The sequence below is a fragment of the Mirounga leonina genome, unplaced genomic scaffold (assembly GCF_011800145.1).
Source record: "Mirounga leonina isolate KUSES-001 unplaced genomic scaffold, KU_Mleo_1.0 Mir_357, whole genome shotgun sequence".
Taxonomy (NCBI): Eukaryota; Metazoa; Chordata; class Mammalia; order Carnivora; family Phocidae; genus Mirounga; species Mirounga leonina.
In genome coordinates, this window is record NW_023270702.1 from 12,998,209 (window position 1) to 13,021,022 (window position 22,814).

Here is a 22,814-nt window from a genome sequence, read left to right on the forward strand (position 1 = left end):
TGAGGTTGAGGGGCAAGGGGAGGTCAGTTCCTAGTTTTGCAGTCTGTATCATCACTCTCCCCAAACAACTACAGAAGTAAACCGAACACCTCTCCTGCCTTCTTCCTGTCCATGTACAGTATTCATGCTCAGCGTGGAAAGACACTAGAGTTCATGGAGATGTCTATGAGGTCATAGGGTGTGATCTTACCGCATATCTGGTCTTTGTCTAGCTTCATACACATTTTTTTAGACATTTGGGAGAAACTGACTCAGCTGCACTCTGATGCTATTATTGACCTGGAAGGATCTAATTGAGTGATTTACCCTGGAAATGATATGAACCTGACTGATTTTAACCAATTTCTGCACTTACTGTTCTTCTCTTTATAGGTTTATAATCTAGAAACACCAAACACCAGCATTATCGTATGAGAAAAAAGAGATTTTCTTTGATTTATAAAGGGATTCGTTAGTTGCCGAAGAACTTTTGGCATTTCATTTAACTATTAATGTGTTTCTAATTGGTTTTGGAACCATTTGCATACAACTTTTAATTGCTGGTTGCCACACATTCCATTGGGAATTCAACTCCGAAATTAAGAGAAAACTGAACTATCATTGACAGAAATTTAATGTAAATATGTTGTTTGAAATTATTTATTTCCAGGGTGTCCATTTCCCCAGCAAAGAGGGAAGAAATAGGACAAAGGTAGCATTCATGTGCTGCTGATAGTGAAGCCTGACCTGGACTATGAACTTCTGGGTGACCTGGACTATGAACTTGCCCTTTTGTATTCTTGGCACCTAGTGCCTGGCACATAGAAATTGACCAATGAAAGTTTAACTGTTATTGAATTATTGAATAAATGAATATACCTGCAGATTAACTAAGGGCAGTGCCCTTGGTCCTTGGTGCTATCAGTATACTTCAAAAGGGAACACGGCTAGAAGAATTCTTTTGGAAAAATACCAGGTGGATATTACGTCTTTCTCTGTTGAAGTCTTGATGTGGACCATAGGTCCGCTGCTCAGAATTAGGTTCTTTGGGCCTCAAGTTTATTCGTTATCTTATTTTCTTAAAAGAAGCAATTTAGATGGGTTTAAAATCACAAACTGGGCTTTCAGTGCCCATAGTTACTTCCTATTCTCTCAGCCTTTTCTGAGAAAAAAATTCTAGGACTTCCTATGGATCTCTTAGCCTTGTTTTTAAAATCCGTCTGTGACTCGAGAAAGTAACCAAGTAAAGATCCTCTGGGATGTTTTAGTTACTAGAACTGTAAAAACAAACTCAGTGACATTTAAACAACCATTTTTAAAAAAAGATTTTATTTATTTATTTGACAAAAAGAGACACAGCGAGAGAGAGGGAACACAAGCAGGGGGAGTGGGGGAGGGAGAAGCAGGCTCTCCGCTGAGCAGGGAGCCCGATGTGGGGCTCGATCCCAGGACCCTGGGATCATGACCTGAGCCGAAGGCAGACGCTTAACCAGCTGAGCCACCGAGGTGCCCCTAAACAACCACTTTTTAATTCCCGTAGAATTTGTAGGTGAGGGATTGAGGTAGCGTCCAGCAGGAATGACTTGCCTGTGCTTTACCATGTCTGCGGTCTCGGCTGGAAGACTTGAGAAGTAGAAGCTGGAATCGTCCTCAGGCTCACTCAGTCAGATGTTGGGCTGTTGATATTGGCTGTCAGCTGAGACCTTAGTGGGGGCTGTTAGCTAGAACTCTCATTTGCGGCTTCTCCAGTAGCCTGGATTTGCTCAAAGCCCATGGCATGGTGACTGGGCATCAAGGGTGCGCATAGCGAGAGAGAGAGGGAAGCCGGCGGCATCTGTTTCCTTCCTGATGACCTAGCTTTTCCTGTCACATTACTTCTACTATATCGATCGGAGCAGTCACAAGCCGGCCCAGCTTCGAGGGGCGGACACAGAGAGCCTCACTTGACTGGGGAGTAGCAAGATCCTCAAAACACACGTGGGGCTGCAGCCATTGCTGTATTGCTGGGAAGATGCAGTCTTCCACACGATGTAGCTCCCATGTGTTTTGCTAAAATGTTCACCTGTGATTAATAATTCATAGCTCCCTAGAGTGCTTTTACCAAGTAGACTATTTGCCAATTCCCTGTATCCATTTAAAAAACAACCTGCAGTTAAATGTGTTAAACAGATGCTGAATTGATGGAGGAGAGTTTGAATTTACAAGTAAAAAATAGTAGCTTTATTTGTATTTCGCAGTGTGGTGATTACAGGTTTGTTAATATTTGGGAGAGCGATTAGTTAGGATTTATAATAAAATGAGATTGTAAAAGGAGTAAAATGACTGCATTCTTCTCTTACAGAAGTAAATAATGAATACTCAGCTTCTAGGTAATTTTTTCCAGTTCTCTTTGCTATATGCTATTTAACTTTTCTCTTGCCTTTAATTTTAATCCAAGGCATCTTAGTTCAGACATATAGCGATGGCATACTTTATAGTTCTAAACCCTATTATGTGATTGAACAGGGAGTTATAGAGATATTTTATGCAGGAATTATTGACTTCTAAGAAATACCAAAATTGATATGATCTCCCTTCCTCAAACTTCCTTTATTTGTTTTGTTTTTTATTCTCTCCCTTTTAACAAGATGCTGATTTTTCTAGTGAGGAAGTTCTTTTCTTTTCTGCCTGAACAGTGCTGAATACCACTTCTGTTCAGCGTGAAGGTGGTCTGGAGAGTCCTAGCATGGGACTGCCATGACCAGATTAAGTTGGACTCATTCTGGAATGAGAGTCATGGTCATTTTGAGACTGTGATCTGGTTTGGAATCTTACCCAAAGGAACTAGATTGAGAAGAGGATGAAATTGACCTTTTGTGGGGTTGCCTGGACTAGGACTGCAGAAGACACATACCATCAACTCTTACGTTCCAACTTACTGAACTTGTGGACCGTGTTTTAAATAGTGCTGTGAACGGAAGTGTTACTCATTTATCCTGCTGGGTATTCTATACCCAGAGTCTCTTTTCCTCACTCCTCCTTAAAAATTGCAGTAATTTTGGGGCGCCTGGGTGGCTTAGTCAGTTAAGCGTCTGCCTTCGGCTCAGGTCATGATCTCAGGGTCCTGGGATCGAGCCCCATATCGGGCTCCCTGCTTGGCGGGGAGTCTGCTTCTCCCTCTGCCTCTGCCTCTCCTCTCTCTCTCTGTCTCAAATAAATAAATAAAATCTTTTAAAAAAAAGAATTGCATATATTCTCGTTGGGAGAAAGATATAATGAGGAGACCACCAGTCCTATTGTCCATAACACTCATGTTTCCCCTTGAGGTACAAATCTATATCTGTAGCTCATTTTTCCCTCCCAAGTTTCCTATTTCCCACTGCTTTCTAGATAGTTCCACTTGGAACAGAAGTGGACACAGAAATTTCAAATTCTTCATGTCCGGATGTAAGCTTTTCTTCTTACTCCCTCAGACATGCTCTCCTTATATGTTTCTTCCCTTGGTTAATTCTACAGTGATTCCAAGACCAGAAACCTGAAAATCATGCTAACCCCACCTTCTCCCAAGCCTTCACTTAGGTCTTTGGTTCTAATACACACTTAAACGCATTCATTCCTTACTCTTTTCACCAGCCCATTCCTGGTTTAGATCCTCATCTGGTCCTCCCTTATCTCCCCATCTCTTCTAAACACCCCATGATAATCTCTCCTTGTATGAATTTCACTTTATTACAGCCGTTTCACTCATCTGCCTCCATCCTAGACATGGATTTTGCCCTGTTCATTCTGTCTCTGTGACATAACAGTGTGATTATCACAAAAAAAGTTTTGGGTTTTTGCTGGAAGGAAACAAGACAGACAGCTAGATGGCTGGCACACCTACCTTTATTTTCTCTAGGCAAGCCACATAATTTAGTAGCTACAGTTGAATTTAAAAAATGAGACCTTTCTTTAAAATGTTCGACATTCTCTTTGTTGGCTCAAACTCTAGAGAAAAGACAATCTTGCTTATCTAAGTAACGGAAAGAAAAAAAATAAAGGAATGCATTTGTTTATCTGTTTAAGGATGTAGATTACCATTAGCTTTCTTGATTTCTTAAAATAAGCAGTGAGCACCAAGAAGAGAGAAAGTCTTGTGTGTAAGTTCACATTCAAGTGAGGTGATAAGTGTCCTGGGAGAGAGTACCTCCCACAGAGGAGATCAACAGAGAATAAATATCCTTTTTCAGAGCTTTGGTAAATCACTGTGATGTAAGGAGGAAATCTCAGGTACCACAGGGCAGGCTGCATCTGGAGGAATGAAGAGCAGATAAGGTGTCCAAACCTGATGGGAGATAACAGTAGAAAGTTCGGTTTTGGCCATGTTGTTAGGAATGTAAACTCTCTGAAGATAGGAATTTTTGTTCATTTGTTCTTTGATATGTCTCAAGTGCCTAAAAGAATGTCAGGTATGGTACATAGCAGGTGCTCAATAGTATTTGCTGAATTAATAAATGGACTTTGAAACCCACCTAATTTATTGGGACACTATTTGATAGTCATGACCTTTTTTTTTCTAGCAGAACTTAGAACATTTAGCTGACAGCAGATTGTGAAGGAAAGACTGTTCTGGATCTCACATCTGTACACTACACTCAGATGTGCAAAGAAAACATTTGCCTCCTCTTTCTGCATCTTCATCCCTCCCCTTCATTCTCACTCTATTGCAAATAAGCATACTCCAATCTCTCTTACTCTCCCAAATCTCTGGATTTTTAACTTGCTTTTGTAACAAAGAAACATTTAGATGTTATTTTTTGGACTGTTTTTTTTTTTTTTTTCTTTTTCTGGTAAGATTTTCATTGTTTTATACCCAGCGGCTACTTTCCATCATGCCTCAGTACCTTGCCATGATCGTAACCTTGGGACATCCCGACTGTGTGCAATTTCTGGAAGCTCTTCAGAACCTTGAAAACTTTACTCTCTTCAGAGTCAAATCAAGGTTTCAAATTTTGCCTGCTCTTCACTGTAACTGTAATAGCAAAAATTAAAAGCCTTATGAGAAAGAAAGAAGATACTACAGAATCCCAGTGGAAATGAACACACGCTTCTAGGTACTTAATTTCATTCTCCCAAATGTTCAGTGTGTTAATAAAAAAATCATCTTCTGAGATGTTTAAAAAGTTGAACCATCACCTGGACATTCATCACTGTATTGCTTCTTTAGGTTAGTTGTGGCTTAAGCCTTTTGGATAATCTTGGAAATCCCTTAAATGTTCTGAAAAACTGACAACTAGATTTGATACTGCATGTAAAACATTTTTTTGTTTTTCTACTTCTCATTTGTTTGAAGGAGCTTTATTCGGAAGAATTTCAAACATGGTGAACAGAGTATAACTGAGAGAAAATATCTTGGTACAGAATGACTTTTTTTTTTCTCCTCATCTCAATGTGGCTATCATTTCAGGCCCTATTCAGTCTATTGTTTATCGCACATCCTGTCTAGGGAAAAAGAACAGCGTAATTTTTACTTAACATAGCACTTTTACATATTTGATCTCATTTAATCTTCACAATGACCTTGTGAATATTATCAGCACTTTTAGAGATGAGAAATCTGGGCTGGAGAGAGACTAGGAAACTTGAGTAAGATCACACAGCAACTTGTGGAACCGAGGTTTGAATGAAATCCTTTGCCAGTCAGATCAGTGCAAATAATGGTTGGTACATTTCATTTTGAGTGGTAACTTTCATATTTATATCTTCAATGGCATTTTTTGTTGTTGTTTAGTAAGACTTGGTTAACTATCTTAGCAGTAGCCAAAGATCAGGTTAGATGTCCCACGATGTTTTTTGAACATTTTACATCAAAATGTTCATTATTATCTTACCTACTGAGTTTTGCAGATGAATATTCCAATTCTCTGCAGCCCACCTGACCAAAGCGGAACATTCTTTATGTCAGGCCCTTTAAAATGGGAAAAGAGGCCTATTGATGTTGGTGTTGGAAACAAGAAAAAAGTCCCGCTTCTCCATCGTCCTCTCTCAGTAGGATTCTCTCACAGTCCAGGCATTCTTCGTCTCAGAATGGACGAGGCTGACAAAGGACGCAGTGTTGCTGCTTTCTCAACTGTGCTGGCCCCCGCTCAAGGCTCCTATTTTGTGGGGAGAGAAGAGGGTAGGTTTGGGTCACAGGCTGCCATCAGGACAGATGTGATGGTAACTAACGGCCACCCGCTCTGCCCCCAGGTCTCAGAGAGCAGTGAGAGATCTCCCTAGGAGTCTTCCTCAGATCCGTGTGCCCTCAGAATGAAGCCTAGACAGGACAGAGCTGGGCCTGCACTAGCCAACTTCTTTCATTGGTTCTGAAGTGGATTATCTTTTTAAAATATGCTTTTACATTTCTGGAGTTGGGGTGTTTTCACATTGGCCACAGCTAATAGGAAGTTTCTGTTTGTTTTTGGATGGTGGCTAAGTATATAAAAAAGGAGTCACCCAATGATTGTCTGCTCTAAGTTTCTCAAGATCTTGCTTTCTCCTCCTCTTTTTTTTTTAAGATTTTGTTTATTTGAGAGAGAGAGAACTAGAGAGAGAGAGAGCAAGCACAAGTGGGGGGCAGAGGAAGAGGGAGAAGCCGGCTCCCCGCTGAGCAGGGAGCCCCATGCGGGACTCTATCCCAGGACCCCGGGATCACGACCTGAGCTGAAGGCAGACGCTTAATGGACTGAGCCACCCAGGCATCCCTGTACTCCTTCTTTTAATATTTTTTCACATCCTTCATTTCTTAATATCCATCATGTCAAAATATGATATAAAATCATTAAAATTTATACTTTGGGAGCAACTTGCCCCCCCCCCCCCCCAACTCTGGCATATCTCTTGGCTCCTGTTCCAGCCTCTGTCCAGTCTCACAGAGCCAGGCTGCTTCCCCCTGGCTTGTCCTGAACAGCTCTCCATGGAAGGAACAGGGGAGAGTGCCTTTTTCTCCCTATGACCAAGTGAAGGCATTTGGTGAAAAGAAATCTGGCAGTACTAGAAAACAAATCATTGTGTATCCAGGTCATGATTATAACAAATAAAGAAAGCAAATACATTAGCATACAGTATTTGATTATGAAAATATGTTATCCACATTTCCTTATTCTATCTTCTCCCATTAAAGACTAAGACAACTTAACCTTCCAAGAAGATAAAGTGGTAATTTTTAGATATCTTTTTTTTTTAAAGATTTTATTTATTTATTTGAGACAGAGAGAATGAGATACAGAGAGCATGAGAGGGAGGAGGGTCAGAGGGAGAAGCAGACTCCCCACCGAGCAGGGAGCCCGATGTGGGACTCGATCCCGGGACTCCAGGATCATGACCTGAGCTGAAGGCAGTCGCTTAACCAACTGAGCCACCCAGGTGCCCCTAAAGTGGTAATTTTTATTGTGAGGTTCTCTTTTCAAAAGCTGTGTGTGTGTGTGTGTGTGTATAATTACCTTATAGCAAATCCTACGCAAATATCTAAATTGATTATTTTAATTGTATAGGAATGGAAATATTCATAGTAATATAGTGAGGGAAGCACCTGCCTACTGCTGATTTCCTGCTTAATATTTGATTTGTTATTGTGATAATTTTGCTTTCCTTTGCATTTGGAAAATGACCAAGTTCTTCCCCTAGACAAGGAGCAGGAAATACCATAGAGATAGGCTGGGGGTTTGGACCTGTCCTAATGGTCAGAAGCCTGGGGAGCGCTCTGCAGACACCAGACACACGTACTCCGTGCTTGCTGCGCCATCTAGGGAGCAGTATGCGGCATGTGTGCCAGCCAGTTGAGTAGAAAGGACTGAAGGCACTGTTTTAACTGATAGGGTGTGTGAAATGAAGTGTTATCAGTCCGTATATGCGCAAATCGTCATAACCTACGTGAGGAGTGGTACTGCGAGTAAATGGCGGTTGATGTGTTCAGAAAGAAGAGTCGGGGTTTGTCGGTTGTCTACTTCTGCAAATGCAGTTACCTGTAACCATGAAACTGTATTTTTGAGCTCACTCAACATATTGCAGAGCAGATAGGAGTAGAATGATCGATGACAAGTTCATATTGTTTATTTTGTTCTCCAAGTTTTTCCTTGATATTTATAAATTTCACAAACTTGGCAACAATAAAGGAAATGTTAAAATAATTAAATTCACTCATATAACACTGCAGTATTTACTACTTTTGGGGCTGCAGTAATGTGTCCGTGGATGTATTTAGCAAAACTGTAACCAAAGCTCTTGTGATTTTTAAAACTTGACATAATACACTATTTTCTAATAACAAAAAAAAAGAAGAGTCCTTAAAGAAGATGCTGAATACAGGAATAACTAGTAAAATCCCCAGAATAAAAATTAATGAGAGAAATCTAACACTGCAGATATTAAAATGTGTTATAAGATACCAGTAAATAAAAGTCTTTGGCCCAGGCACAGGAATAAGCAGATATATAGATCCATGGAACAGAATAGAATTCAGAAATCCGCTGAGAGGGCAGAATTTTACATTAATAACAAGAGGAAATATTCAATAGTGTTGAAAAGACTGGCTATCCATTGGGTTAAAAATAAAGATGCATCTAGCCTCATTCTTTCCTCCAAAAAGAGATTCTGGATGATGAAGGATTAAAAATTCAAGAAATGAGGGGCACATGCACCTCAATGTTCATAGTAGCAATGTCCACAATAGCCAAACTATGGAAAGAGCGTAGATGTCCATCGACAGATGAATGGATAAAGAATGGATATGTATATATATATACGCACACACTATGGAATATTATGCAGCCATCAAAAAATGAAATCTTGCCATTTGCAACAACGTAGATGGAACTAGAGGGTATTATGCTAAGCAAGATAAATCATTCAGAGAAAGACAGGTATCATATGATCTCACTGTTATGAGGAATTCTTAATCTCAGGAAACAAACTGAGGGTTGATGGAGTGGAGGGAGGTGGGGGCATGGGGTGGCTGGGTGATGGACATTGGGGAGGGTATGTGCTATGGTGAGCGCTGTGAATTGTGTAAGACTGTTGAATCACAGACCTGTACCCCTGAAACAAATAATATATGTGTTAGTAATAAATAAATAAATAAATAAATAAAAAATAAAACCAGTGTTGCAACACCCCCCCCCCAAAAAATTGAAGAAATGAAACTATAAAATTACTAAAGGAAACTATGGGTATTTAAAAGATAATCTTAATGTGGGAAAAGTGCTAACTAAGTCAATAGACCAAGAGGCCATTTAGGAAAAGACATTTTATCTTTATAGCAAAACAAAAAAGTTGACAGAAAATTAGAAAACAATAATACTTAAGGGTAAATACTGTATTCGGGTTTTTTTTTTTTTTAAGTTAAAATGGATTAAATTCTATGTTGATACCATCTAACAGAGGACTGTAGAGACTACAGAGAATATGAGATGAAAACAGTTTGAATTTGTGTTTTTCTGGCTAGCATGTGAAGCTAAGTGTCTTTCCATGTGAATGCCACTTGCTTTCCATCTGTGAAATGGGTGTTTCCTGAAGTATTTTGTGGAAATTTTTTTCTCATTATTTTGTTTTGTCTTATCAATCTTTTATTATGTATATTGAAATTATTTCTGCATCTATTTATTACTATTATTATTGTTATTTTGCTTTTTTATTTTTTAAAAAGATTTTATTTATTTATTTGTCAGAGAAAGAGAGTGCACAAGCAGGGGAAGCGGCAGGCAGAGGGAGAAGCAGGCTCCCCGCTGAGCCGGGAGCCCGATGTGGGACTTGATCGCAGGACCCTGGGATCATGACCTGAGCTGAAGGCAGATGCTTAACCTACTGAGCCACCCAGGTGCCCCTCTCAGTGTTTTCTTTATGACTTCTGGGATTTGTGACTGGCCCAGGAAGGCCTTCCACACCCAGAAACAATAAAAGTATCTTTTGAGGAGTTTTTTCAAGTATTTCCTATATTTTAATTCATTTTGACTTTTTAATCCTTCTCGATATTAGTAGAGGGATCTAACCTCATTTTTTTTCTAAATTCGTGGTAGGTGACTCTTCACCCCGCTGATGGAAATGCTCGGTTCCTGTGTAGGCAGGGGTTTGGCTCTGCTGCCCCCTTCATTGCTGTCTCTTCTCCTAACACTGAACATTTCATAGAGATGGCTCTAGATTCTAGAGTGCATTCTGATTATCTAGAAGGAGAACTCTCTTTCCCTGTTCTTTTTCAAAATCTTCTTGGCCTTTCTTGTACACTTTCTTTTCTAGATGAATTTTAGACTGCTCTAGTTCCGTAGCAGTCCTCTCGGAATGTAGGCGGGGAATGCATTGAACTTTTATTAAAAATTTTTATTTTTATTAAAATAAAAATTTTATTTAAAAAATAGCATCTTCAGAACATTGATGTTTCTTTCCTGGCACATGTTACATCTCCACTTCCTCAGTTTTTCTTTTTTGTCCTTCAGTAAATTTTTCTTCATGTACATCTTGTGTATTTTGTTAGGCTTGCTCTACTCTTAGATATATATAGTTTTTGTTGATACTGTAAATGAGGTTTTTTTGTTTTTACTCTATATTTTTACCTGGTATTTGTCAGGGGGGCAGGGACATTCTAAAGTACCTTTATTCCTTTTTTTAAAATATTTTATTTATTTATTTGACAGAGAGAGAGAGAGAACACAAGTAGGCAGAGTGGCAGGCAGAGGGAGAGGGAGACGCAGGCTCTCCACTGAGCAGGGAGCCGGATGTGGGGCTCTATCCCAGGACCCCAGGATCATGACCTGAGCCGAAGGCAGCCGCTTAACCGACTGAGCCACCCAGGCGCCCCTAAAGTACCTTTATCTTTGACAGTGTTAAATATCCAGAATTGTTTTGTTTTGTTTTTACATTGAACACACTTATTATGAAGGTTATTATTTTTTTTTGAAGAGTTGTTATTAAATCAATTTGCACTTTATAATTGCGGGGTCTTAAATTCCCGACAATACTGAATATGTATATAAAGGCAAGATGCCCCCTGGGGCCTCTCAGCCCTTTCAAGAAGTTCCGGTTCCCAAATCTTGACCGTGAGTTCATCACGTTCGGGATCCCTTCAGCCTCTGCCTGCTGCAGCTCATCCTGCTGTCTGGCACGCTTGTCAGCCAAGCCCAAAACCCAACCCCTTCTGTGTTCCCATAAAACATAAGTCACACCAAACGTTTTGTGAATTCAAGCTGAAGATGAGAGCTCATGGGGGAGGGGGTTACGTCCAGGAGCCCAGTGTCAGGCTCACTGTTCCTTCTCTGACCTTTCACATCCCCTCTCCCTCCAGCCCAGGGAAGAGCAGTTTGGAAATTACCTTGAGGCCTCATTCTAAGCCAATTGGATATTATCTTCTAAAAATGCTGAGCGCTTTTCCTGAAGGGAACTATAATGACTAACATCTTCTCTGCTCCCTTTCTTATCAATAAAGGCTAGATGGTTGAGTATATTCTTGTAAATGGTTAATGAGTATGGCTGGAAAAAATCTAGGAAAATAGCTTAATGGATTTTATTTTATGCCATGCACAACAAAGAACAAACAACTGAAGTATTTATTGCATAGAGTCGGTTGAAACTCAAAGACCTTTTAAGTCCTTGGGAAACAAAATTTAAATAACATTATTATTGTAAGGCTTAGTATATGTGAATGTCAGCTTTTTTAAAAATGGCGTTGACCCTGAAATTTTAATCTTTAGAGAACTGGGTAGTAGGTGATAAATTACTTGAAGACAAACCATAGGGATAAAATGTAGTATTAGAGTCATTCTACCATGCAGCCTTCATATTTGTTTTAAGTACATCTGGCTTAGGACTGCATCTAAAATGAAAATTTTAAATCCGTTTGTTCTTGTTTCTTACTTTGAATCCGCAGATAATACTGTTATATTTTCAGTACATGTGATATTCTTGCTAAATGTAGTAGAATGTAAATTGAAAGCTGTATTAATAATCACAGCCTATTTTACCCACTCAGTAGCTAGAAGGGTGTACCCCCTTCCATCATGATCCCAGTCATCTAGCGACACTACCCACTAACTCATTTCGGACACAAATAAAATGTGGCCCCCTCTTCCCTGCTAAGAATGAGTACAATAGAGTCATTAATACAGATCTCATTAAGTGATAAAAGAAAAGGGGGAAAAGCAAAGGAAGGGAAGACATGGGGGGGCTAATGTTCCATGTAAATACTTGGTGTTGAGCTGGGTGGTGATGTCATTGTGACAGTTCTTCTTACTGTGCAGTTATCACCCCACTCCCCCTTCAGTAAATCAGGGTATGTCAGAAAGGGGTGTGAAATGCAAAGAACATTCTGAATGAGAGACCTGCAGGGTCTGTGAGACCTAACTGGGACAGCTCACTCCGCACATCATGAATACAGAGTGGTCTGTCCCGTTTTCATGCCTGGTATCATGGCAGAGGTGTTGTCAACAGCACGTTTGTTTTCCTTACTGTGGAATTACCTGTTCCTCAAAGTGCTGTGGCCCTGTTAGTTTTCCTACGGGAAACTGAAGCTCAGTGTCTTTGACAAAGACTTATTCAAGGGGTTAACGTACCGTAAAAGCAAGTTTGTGCCTACAGAATAAAATAAAGCAAGGATAGTATCCCTCAAAACTAACTGCTTTCATTTTCCGTATAAATTAACCATACTGGCAAAAATTTATCCATGTGTCTTCCTCCAAAATGAGTGATTCCTGCAGTGTTAGAGTTGTCCCTACTTAACCTCGGATCTGCATGAGTTACATGAGCATCTGTTGGCTGTCTAAGGACAGGTTTGGGAATTTAGCATTTTCCTGCACCATGAGGGAGAGCAACCAGTCAGAGATTTCTAGAAGCCCTGGATGCCTCACTATAGAGCATGTATGATTTGTGTTCTCTGTGAGTTGGAGAAATATTTAGGGAAATAGTAAAACTCATTAGGCCTATGGATCTGTGGAACTATTAGCTAACTCCTTCTCTTTCTTATCATATAACACAGGATGACTCTTCAGAGATGAAAATTACCAAGCTTAGACCAAGATAAAGTCAGCCCACTCCTAAAAACAAAAATCTTCCTGGGTGGGGGTGAGGGTGGTAGTTAATGTTTTTGTTTTATGTCCAATCCACATCTTTCACTTGTATCCTCATAGAAGAATCTTTTTCAAGATTTTATTTATTTATTTGAGAGAGAGAGCACAAGCAAGAGTGGGGCGGCAGGCAGACGGAGAGGGACAAGCAGACTCCCCGATGAGCAAGGAGCCCGATGCGGGACTCGATCCCAGGACCCTGAGATCTTGACCTGAGCCGAAGGCAGACGCTTCATGCACTGAGCCACCCAGGCGCCCTCCTCATACAAATTTATTACTGACTGTGTTTTAAGCATCAGTTTTAATTTTTTGACTGAGATCTTAGGCCGTTAGCTACAGATTTTTTGTTGTTGTTATTTGTTGGTCTTACTAAATTAGCCATCCACCCTCCTTATTTCAGTTAGTGTTGTCAGGTGAAATATTTTAAACACAAGCAGTTATTTAAAGAAAAATTTTATGTCCTTTACTTCCTAATGGTTTAAGAAAATTACCTGAAGTCTTTTTAAAAACTGGGCTCTTGTTGAAGCTGATTATGAACTATATTGGTCTTTCATAAAATTAACTGCTACATTTTGATTTGTAGGATCTCCAAAGATGGGTAAATGGTGCTAATGAACATGGCTTTGTCCTGGTATCTTTCGGAGCTGGTGTCAAGTATCTGTCAGAAGACATTGCTAACAAACTGGCTGGAGCTCTGGGGAGATTGCCCCAAAAAGTGATTTGGAGGTAAGGTAATAATGTCGATTGTTTCTTCACTGTTGATTTTCAGTATCTCCTTGCTTAGCCTGCAGGTCCCGGTCAAGCACAGCACACTGACTCCCTGGCAAGATTAGCAGGATGCCCCTCAATTTTCATTTTGTTTCTTAGTGTATTGAAATCTAGGGACTAATTTCTAAGACTCTGTGATGGATAAAGAAAGAGATATCAAGTCTATAGCCTACAAGGAAAATATGATGCAGAATGATTTATCCTTATCCTTTTATGTTACCCCTCAGCTTTATATCCTGTTTCTCCTTCTGTTAGTTATTGTCATTTTAAAAAATTGTTGTAATTACATGCATTTCTACATACCTTCTATATACCTTCAAATCAGTGTTGGAATGAGGTAAAGAATGATGGATGAATGAATAAACAGGTAAAATATTTCATGGAACCTTTTGCCCTTTATAAATGCTTTTTATTTCATTTATCCAAGAGACCAGGTTTTAAAAAACACAATCACTTGCCAGTTAATGCTGGTTAAAACAGATCCATAGATTACGCCCAGCTTCCTTTGGAAGGCCCTGCCAAGAAGTGTCTGTCTCTGGACTTCCCAACCCAGCATGTAAACATCAGACCTGAATGTCATTGCCGTTGGGATCCAGGAATACTGCAGTGAACAACATCGTCCCCGAAGTCTCAGGCCATTACAAGTAGGGTCTGAGTAACAGGGATTTTTCCTTTATAACAACTGTGTAAAGATTAGCTCCCACTTTTCCTGGCTGAGCTATGAAATGGATACGTACTTTATCCCTACTGTTTAAGACATTTTCCTTTGGATGCCAGTCCAATTGTGTTTCCTCTATTAGGCTTAACCCAGAAAGTACCCTTCTGCTTTATTTAGGGCAGTTTGTGTCTGCTCAGTTCAGACTCTTGCCACTCCCTCAGTCCTTAAGCATGTTCATGTTTTATCTTGCAAAGATCAAGGCAAGAAACCACTTAGTGATATCCTTCGCCCCACAGAACTCCTGTCTCTGGGGCCAAGCTAGAGAAGAGTCCTTTTTGCTTTCTTTCAATTCTCACACCTTCCTTTAGGCTCCAGGTGTCAGAGACTGGAGCTATCCATCCACTGCCCAGTGACTCTCCCTGCTTCTTCACATTTCTCCTTCTGGGTTCCCTGGAGAGTGACTTTCTAGCACAGAAAGTCACCCCCATCTCTGTAATTGGGTGAGAACTGAAGGAAAATAGATCCCAATATAAGCCAAGTGTCTTTTTTGTTTTTTTACAAGAGAACAGATCTACACCTTCATTTATTTACTTTTCATTAAATTTAAATCCTTGAGGGGTACAGCATCACATGGATTCTGTGGCCAATGGCTTTAGCAGGAAGGTAGCTTCGGAATTTGACACGAACCATGCCACTGTTTCCATGAGCACTAGTTACTTTTCCCCAGATTCCTCTGGTTTTGTTTGGTTTGCCACCAGGAGTTGCTGTGTTGTTCTTTGCTTTGTACACGTAAGCACATCTCTTGCCTAGATAGAATTCATAGCATAAACGCCTTCGATTTTAAGAAGAGCTGTGTGCTCCCTCTGGTTCCAGAAACCCTGCTTATAGACAGCAGAAATGGCTTTGGACCACAGCCTTCCAGACATTATTTGGCATTATAGGAGTCCTATTCCCAGCAGGCCTCCACAGGCTCCAAGATGGCGGGAAAAGACAAACCAAGTGTTTTTTTGGGTTTTTTGTTTTGTTTTGTTTTGTTTTTAGATCTCTCTCAATCAGTGAAAATGTGAAAAAGAAAATCACAATTTTTTTTGTTACTAAAGCATGGTTTCCTTCTTAAGATATCAACAAAAGATCATTTAACGTTTATTTTAAATTTAATAATTTAACCAGAGTCCGTACCAGGAGTAAAGTTTGATTTTTGATAGATTCATTGTCTCTATACATTTTAGGTTTTCTGGAACCAAACCAAAGAATCTAGGAAACAACACGAAGCTCATAGAATGGTTACCACAAAATGACCTGCTTGGTAAGTCAGCGACATGTAGGTACTTACTTGGCTTTTAGATCTTAATTGTGTAAATGTGATTTTGCACTTGAACGTCTTCTGTAATAATGTGTGTAGTTTATGAGAGAGTCATTATGTCATCCAGTATCTCAGATTTCAAACCAACAAGTCAAGTCTTTATTTACTGGAAAATAATTTGTCAAGTATAATTATTTGGGTCTATAAATTAAAAATTTTAGACCAGTTACTAATTTTAATTTTCTGGAAAATATACTTAGTAAGCTGTGTAAACTAGCAGTGAATAAAATTATACCTGATTAGACTAATCAGCTAAAGATAGTAAAATTAAAACAGTGAAAATGTAGATTTGTGTTAGAGTTTTATTACAGATGTATCTGAGAACTCAGAAAAATTCAAAGTTATTCATTTGTTTGAAACCAAAGAGAAGCAGAAGGCCAAGGAAACAGTCAGTTTGTCTTATCTTTATTTGGTTCATATGTTTAGATTTTCCCTTAAATCACCAGACATTTTTGAAACATTTTATTAAATAAACACATGATTTAGTTATTTATTGGGATTCTGATCCTCAGATAAAAACTAAAATAACAATTATATGCACTTCTTTTAAGATATTTGAAATAAGTAATTTAACTCTGTGTTGAATAAGCATAGTTAGTAAAACTGTAATTTCATTAAATATCTAGGAAAACATGATGCCATATTATCCTTTAAGATATTAAGGAAATTATAAAAATGTTATTGAGTTTTGGTAATATTGACTATCATCTGTTCAATAATACTAAAATCTAACTGATTATGTAAGTTGTCTTTAAACAATACTCTTAAAAACAGGCTTTTGAAAAGTATTTTTTAGAAGCTACAATGACCCGTCCTAAAAACCAGCAAATTGAATTTTGTAACTGAAAAACAGTGAGGTATGTAAGTGGCTCTAAATAATATTCTTAAAAATAGGCTTTTGAAAAGTATTTTTTAGAAGCTATAAAATGACCCATCGTAAAAAACAGCAAATTGATTTTTATAACTAAAAAACAGTGAGGAATTTTCTTTATATATATAATTCCTTTTCATCTAGTCCATTATATGTATTATTCTATAAATGACAAAATTGAAGGAGAAACAGGGCAATTTACCTTTCTTAATGCTTGTATTTTGTTTTCTTTCTTTCTTTTTTTTTTATGTCTTTACTATTATGACTTCAGATTCCATAGAAGGTAGAAAGAAGCAGGAAATTTAAATTAATCGCCTGTCAGCTCTTTCAGTGCCACGGTGTGATACCGCTATCGGAGAACATCTGAACTGTTCTCACGGTTTTTTTCTGAGAGGCTGTACAGCAAGGTGTAGCTACTCAGTGGTCCACACCCAATGGTCCTCCTCAAATTCATAGCTCTTCCGGGTTCCTCAGAATCTCAGTTCTCTGCCTTTGCCGAGATTAGTGTCCTTTGTATCACCAGGTATGACTTTGTGGGTCCTCTGTTGGCTATTAACCGTGATCAGAAGATTCCTCCAGGATGAGAAGTAGGAACTGAACCACTCTCTTTCCCTTCCCTTCCTTCCATACTCCCCCCCTGCCCTCCACCCACCAGCACTGTCTCATTTGTCACTGCTGGGCTTGGTAGTAAGGTTTTGTTCAAAGAAAAGGTTTTGCTGCTAAAAAGAAAGTTTGAACTGCAGTGAGAGGGCAGATCCATTAGGTGGGCTGAGTTGAGAAGCCATTTGTAGGCAAAGGTGACACTGAGTGACTAACCCCGCTAGACAGGGGGTAAAGAGGGCCCCGGTGCCCAGTTGAGACCAAGGTTCAACACCCAGAGTCCGTTTTCTACCTGGTGTATGAATATTTAAAAGGTTTGTTTCTGTGAGCTGTAGTTCCTTTCTGGCCATGGCACACAATTCCTAAGTGCAATGTTTCTTTGTCCTACACTTCTTATACAAGGCTTTTGGTCCCTTTCTGAATATAGGCTGCTCAGGAGGAGATCTGGGTTTTGAAATACCTCATTAATTTTGATAAATTATCTTTTTTTATCCCCATGACAACTAGATGTTACATGATGTTCCATCGCTTACAACTGATTTTTATGTGTCAGTCCCTACTTGTTTATATACCCAAACTGTGAAATTGGACCCTAAAATTGTGAAGCATAGAAGCTGACATGACTTGAATGTTGTAAATACTTTGTACGGTACAGTGTTCCTCCTTGGATAAGCACATAAACTCTTCATGGATTTCAGGAGTCCAGCCCCGCATCTCAACATTTTTTTCTTTTTTACAAAATGCATTCTACTTATTAATATACATAAATGCCAGGGCACCTGGGTGACTCAGTCGGTTAAACGTCTGCCTTCGGCTCAGGTCATGATCTCGGGGTCCTGAGATCGAGCCCCACATTGGGCTCCCTGCTCAGTGGGGAGTCTGCTTTGCCCTCTCCCTCTGCCGGTCCCCCTGCTTGTGCTCTCTTGCTCTCTCTCTCTCTCAAATAAACAAAATCTTTAAAATATATGTATAGAGAGGTAAATACTTGGATATCCAGAAATGGATGTCTACTTTTATTTTTTTTTTATTTTTATTTTTTAAAAAGATTTTTATTTATTCATTTTACAGAGAGAGAGAGAGCACAAGCAGGGGAAGCTGCAGGCAGAGGGAGAGGGAGAAAGCAGGCTTCCTGCTGAGCAGGGAGCCCGACGCGGGGCTCGATTCCAAGACCCTGGAATCATGACCTGAGTTAAAGACAGATGCTAAACCGACTGAGCCACCCAGGTGCCCTGGATGTCTACTTTTAGTAGAATGTGGTTGCACCCTGGTATTTTTGGCATTTCTTGCTTTTGTTGACTTCCTATTTATTATTGGCCATTTAAATAGATGTGGCTAGTCAGGGGATACTTACAGTTGAGGGAAAGTTGTAATACACTCCCTAAAGCTGTAAATTTCAGTGATTTAAAAATGGCTCTTAACTAATATATACAGATCAGTTAATTATTTATATAATAAGCATTTTAAGTGATGTAGAGCAGGAATCAGTGAAATCATGCCTTTAAAAATCCTGTATCTAAAATGTGTATTATAGTGTTGACTTTTAAGAGATTTCTGGAAAATCTCTTTTTCGAGTAATTCACAGTACTGTTAAGTTGTTTTCTTTTTTAATCCTTCTTTAGGGCATTCAAATATTAAAGCCTTCCTGAGCCATGGTGGTTTGAATAGTATTTTTGAAACTATGTATCACGGTGTACCTGTAGTGGGAATCCCACTCTTTGGAGACCACTATGATACTATGACTCGGGTCCAGGCAAAAGGCATGGGGATATTGCTAGAATGGAAGACAGTTACTGAAGGAGAGCTATATGAAGCACTGGTGAAAGTTATCAATAATCCCAGGTAAGTTTTCAATTGAAAGCAGATGAAATATATATATACCACAGCATATTGTCAATAAACTGATTATTACCAAGAGGTTGTCAATAGACCAAGTATAGAAATATCCTTTAGATTCCTGTGTCTAATGCCTTCTGCATGTCTTCTATAATTTGAAAAATAAAGATAGCAATCATATGACTAGCATGTATGACCTTGAATAATATTCTACCAGGATTTCCCAAATTGGGGGAGAAAGCATATTGAGAGAAGGAGTATGTGTGGGTAAGAGGTGTATGGTATAGCAAAAAACAAAACAAAACCAAAAAAACTGGAGTGTAGAGTCAGAAACACTTGAATCTGAATCTCAACTTTGTAATCATAATCAGGTCACTTAGTCTCTCCCGAGTTCCATTTTCCTCACTTGTTTAAAATTTATTGTCTTAACATAAGATACTGTGTTTAAAGCACTTAACACAGTGCTTGGCACATACTAGGTACTTAATAAAGAATAGTTGCTTTTATTATTTTCCTCATTTTTATATTGAGAAAGCCATAATACTGAACCTTGTATTGACATGATCATTCTGTGTTCTGCCTCTCCACTCCATAGCTACCGTCAGAGGGCCCAGAAGCTTTCAGAAATCCACAAGGATCAACCTGGTCACCCTGTCAATCGGACTGTCTATTGGATAGATTACATTCTTCGTCACAACGGAGCCCATCACCTACGTGCCGCTGTCCATCAAATCTCTTTCTGTCAGTATTTTTTACTGGATATTGCCTTTGTGCTTTTGCTTGGTGCTGCCTTGTTCTACTTCTTCTTGTCCTGGGTGACAAAATTTATCTACAGAAAAATCAAAAGTTTGTGGTCTAGAAATAAGCATAGCACAGTTAATGGACATTACCATAATGGGATCCTCAATGGCAAGTACAAAAGAAATGGCCATATTAAACATGAAAAGAAGGTGAAATGAGCCAACAGCCCACAGGATAGTAACGGATCTGTTCAGTCATTGGATTTTTATCACTATAATTTAGTCTAACAACTACTAAAAGAAAAATGTTGGTAAACAATTCTAACACTCCCTGATCTGATCTTACTAACAAGATTCTATGGAATTAAGACAGCTGTAAAAAGCACAAACCTAAAATGCAAAAATGTATTTTATTCGAATACTGATACAGAGAGTTTTGGCACTGAACCTTTTAGAAGTCTGAATTATTTAAATCAATTAAGTGACCATGTCAGACCTTAGTTTTGAGTCTTGATATGTGTGTGTCCCAGATGAGGAATGGTTTCTTTTCTCTTAAAAAGATTTGTTTGCGTGTATGTGTGTATGTATGTTTATTTCCTAATTAAGAGAATTTTTAGCTGGCTGCTTGGCATATCTGTTGAGGGTGCAACGCATTCAAGAATGAATTTGAAAGACAGGCTCCAAATGTTGCTTTTCTAGAATTTAACATATGTAAACTCAGAACACTTTACCATGAAAGAACACTTTTCCCTCAAAACTGAATGCAGTGGAAGAAAATGAAAAGATACATGGCACCGTTTTTATACTTTTTTGGGTTTTTTGTTTGTTTGTTTGTGTTAGTTTTTTGTTTTGTTTTGCTTTATGTTTTTGTTTTCTTTTTCTTATAAGCTGTGGACACTTCTGGGGGAAAAATACATGCAATTAAGTAAATGTATAAATCGGTTGTCATATTTTACTTTTGTTCTCCCCCTACCAATAATTTGCCTCTGGAAGAATTTTATAGTTTTTCTTCTATTTCATTTTAATGAATAACATTGCGTTAAATGCATAATTAAGACAAAGCCACAAAGCTCTGACTTTTGTTCAAAGTACTAAAGATTATTGCTTATGTGGCATCTTTAAACAGGGCCGTTATTTGAATGTTTTTGTAACTGATGGCTTTTTTATAATGTGATTTTTTAATGTTCAGGTGTTGTATTTCCAAAGTTTTAACTTTAAAAAACATCTTCTTCATCCTTTTTGTTGTCTGGGCCACACAATCCATATTACATAGGTGCCAACACTTCATTAAATGGAACATTTACAGTTCTCCATACTGGTACCTTCTTTGTCTGAGAGGTTTGAGATCTTGTTAACAGATCAGACTTCACCTGTTTTACAGAAGTGACAGAGAAATTGTATCTGTTGCTTGTGAAATGAGTTTCTACTTCCCTCTCTCTTCTTCACCCCCTCTCCCCACCTCAGTAGCGTTTCCCAGTCATTGTGGCTGACACGGAACAGTGACAGTGTTCACTTGAGAATAGGGATGCACGTCACAGACATCATAAAATCAGGACCTCCCGGCCGAACCATTCACTAGTTGGCAACTATGAGTTTATTCTATGTCATTCTGTTTACTTAGTATTTGCACTACACATGTTGAGTGTATGCTCTATTTATTCGTAGTTGGAGATCCCATGTCTGACAGCTGAGACTAGAAACATACGTTCACCTAATGACACTCACTAACATGGGAAGAGTTGTGAAAATTCTAGAATGCTGTAAATCCTTGTCATACACTATGACATACAACTTCATTACACTCCCACCAGGAGCCACTCTCCTCTACTTAGAAATAATGTCACAAATCGTTTTCTAATGTACAATGCAGACAAATGTACTGCTCTCTGAATACTTGAAGAAATGGTATTTTACATATAAGCCTATTAGTTATACCTTTTCACAATCTTACCATTATGTTGCTGTTAAAAGGGGAAAAAGACACAGGCAATGAATGGTGGGATGGGAACAAGCTTAGAGTGTATGAATGAGTTGACTTTACTTTTTTGGAATTGGATGAAGTTGACAGTAGGCACTCACTGGATGATTAAGCATAAATTAATCTCCACTGTGATAAAAACTTAAACAATAAACATGATTTAAAAATAGAGAAATGTTGTTGGAATAAAATTTTTATTCAGATTTTATTTCACAATATTATGTATATCCATTATAAACATATTTCTAAGACCTGTCTCCCAACTTTTATATGTGTATATGAGTGTAAAAAACAAAATGTTATGTGGGAATTTTTTTATTATTATTAAACAGAGGGATTTACCTTATAAGTACATCAACATGGATCTTAAAATTATCCCACAATTAAGAATGTTAAGTGTAGGCATTTACTGATCATTGTTGTTCTTTTTTTTTTTTTTTCCTAGTAAGCTTATTGTGAGCCAGTTTTGGTAAATAGAGTGATTTTAAATTTTCCACATTTGGGCTAGATTCTCTAATAAAGTAAAGTTTTCAAGAAGGTATTTTTTCTTTTTTTTTTTTTAAAGGAGCCTCTAAATATTTTCATAGCTGGTCATCATCATATCAAATGCAAATGTGAGAATTCTTAAGACACTGATCCATTTTTCCTTTAGAGCCATAACTTTTAATAACATAGACATAGGGGCAGAATTCGGATGTCCAGGATTGAAGGGAGCTAATGTTTGGGTGAAAGCAATTGTTTATGATTGAAGTTGAACGTTAGAGATCCTTCTTGAGACTATAGAAATTTTGTATTAAAATTTGAGGACAATCTCAGTCTCGCGATACTACACTGGTCATTTTCTGGTAAGGGTCTTCTCTGGTGTTTATCAATGTAGGCTCAGGGATACTGTCCTCAAATAATCACCTCTGAAAGTTACCCAACCACATCTTTACCACCCTCCCCTAGGCTGTGATATACAGCACCCCTCTCCAACTGGGC

General features: G+C 38.6%; 1 protein-coding gene and 1 pseudogene across 2 annotated transcripts in view; one reads left to right on the top strand and one right to left on the bottom strand.

Moving 5' to 3' along the window:
* The window catches only part of UGT8 (UDP glycosyltransferase 8), a 124,820-nt gene extending 102,576 nt beyond the window's left edge, over positions 1 to 22,244 (top strand). For both annotated transcript variants that reach the window (XM_035030326.1, XM_035030327.1), the window contains 4 exons: positions 13,606 to 13,748; positions 15,678 to 15,754; positions 18,902 to 19,121; positions 19,711 to 22,244. In XM_035030326.1, the coding sequence (XP_034886217.1) occupies positions 13,606 to 13,748; positions 15,678 to 15,754; positions 18,902 to 19,121; positions 19,711 to 20,074 (804 nt within the window). In that variant the 3' untranslated portion in view covers positions 20,075 to 22,244. The remainder of the gene's footprint in view (positions 1 to 13,605; positions 13,749 to 15,677; positions 15,755 to 18,901; positions 19,122 to 19,710) is intronic.
* On the bottom strand, positions 15,052 to 15,374 carry LOC118027113 (annotated as a pseudogene).
* Positions 22,245 to 22,814: the final 570 nt, after the last annotated feature.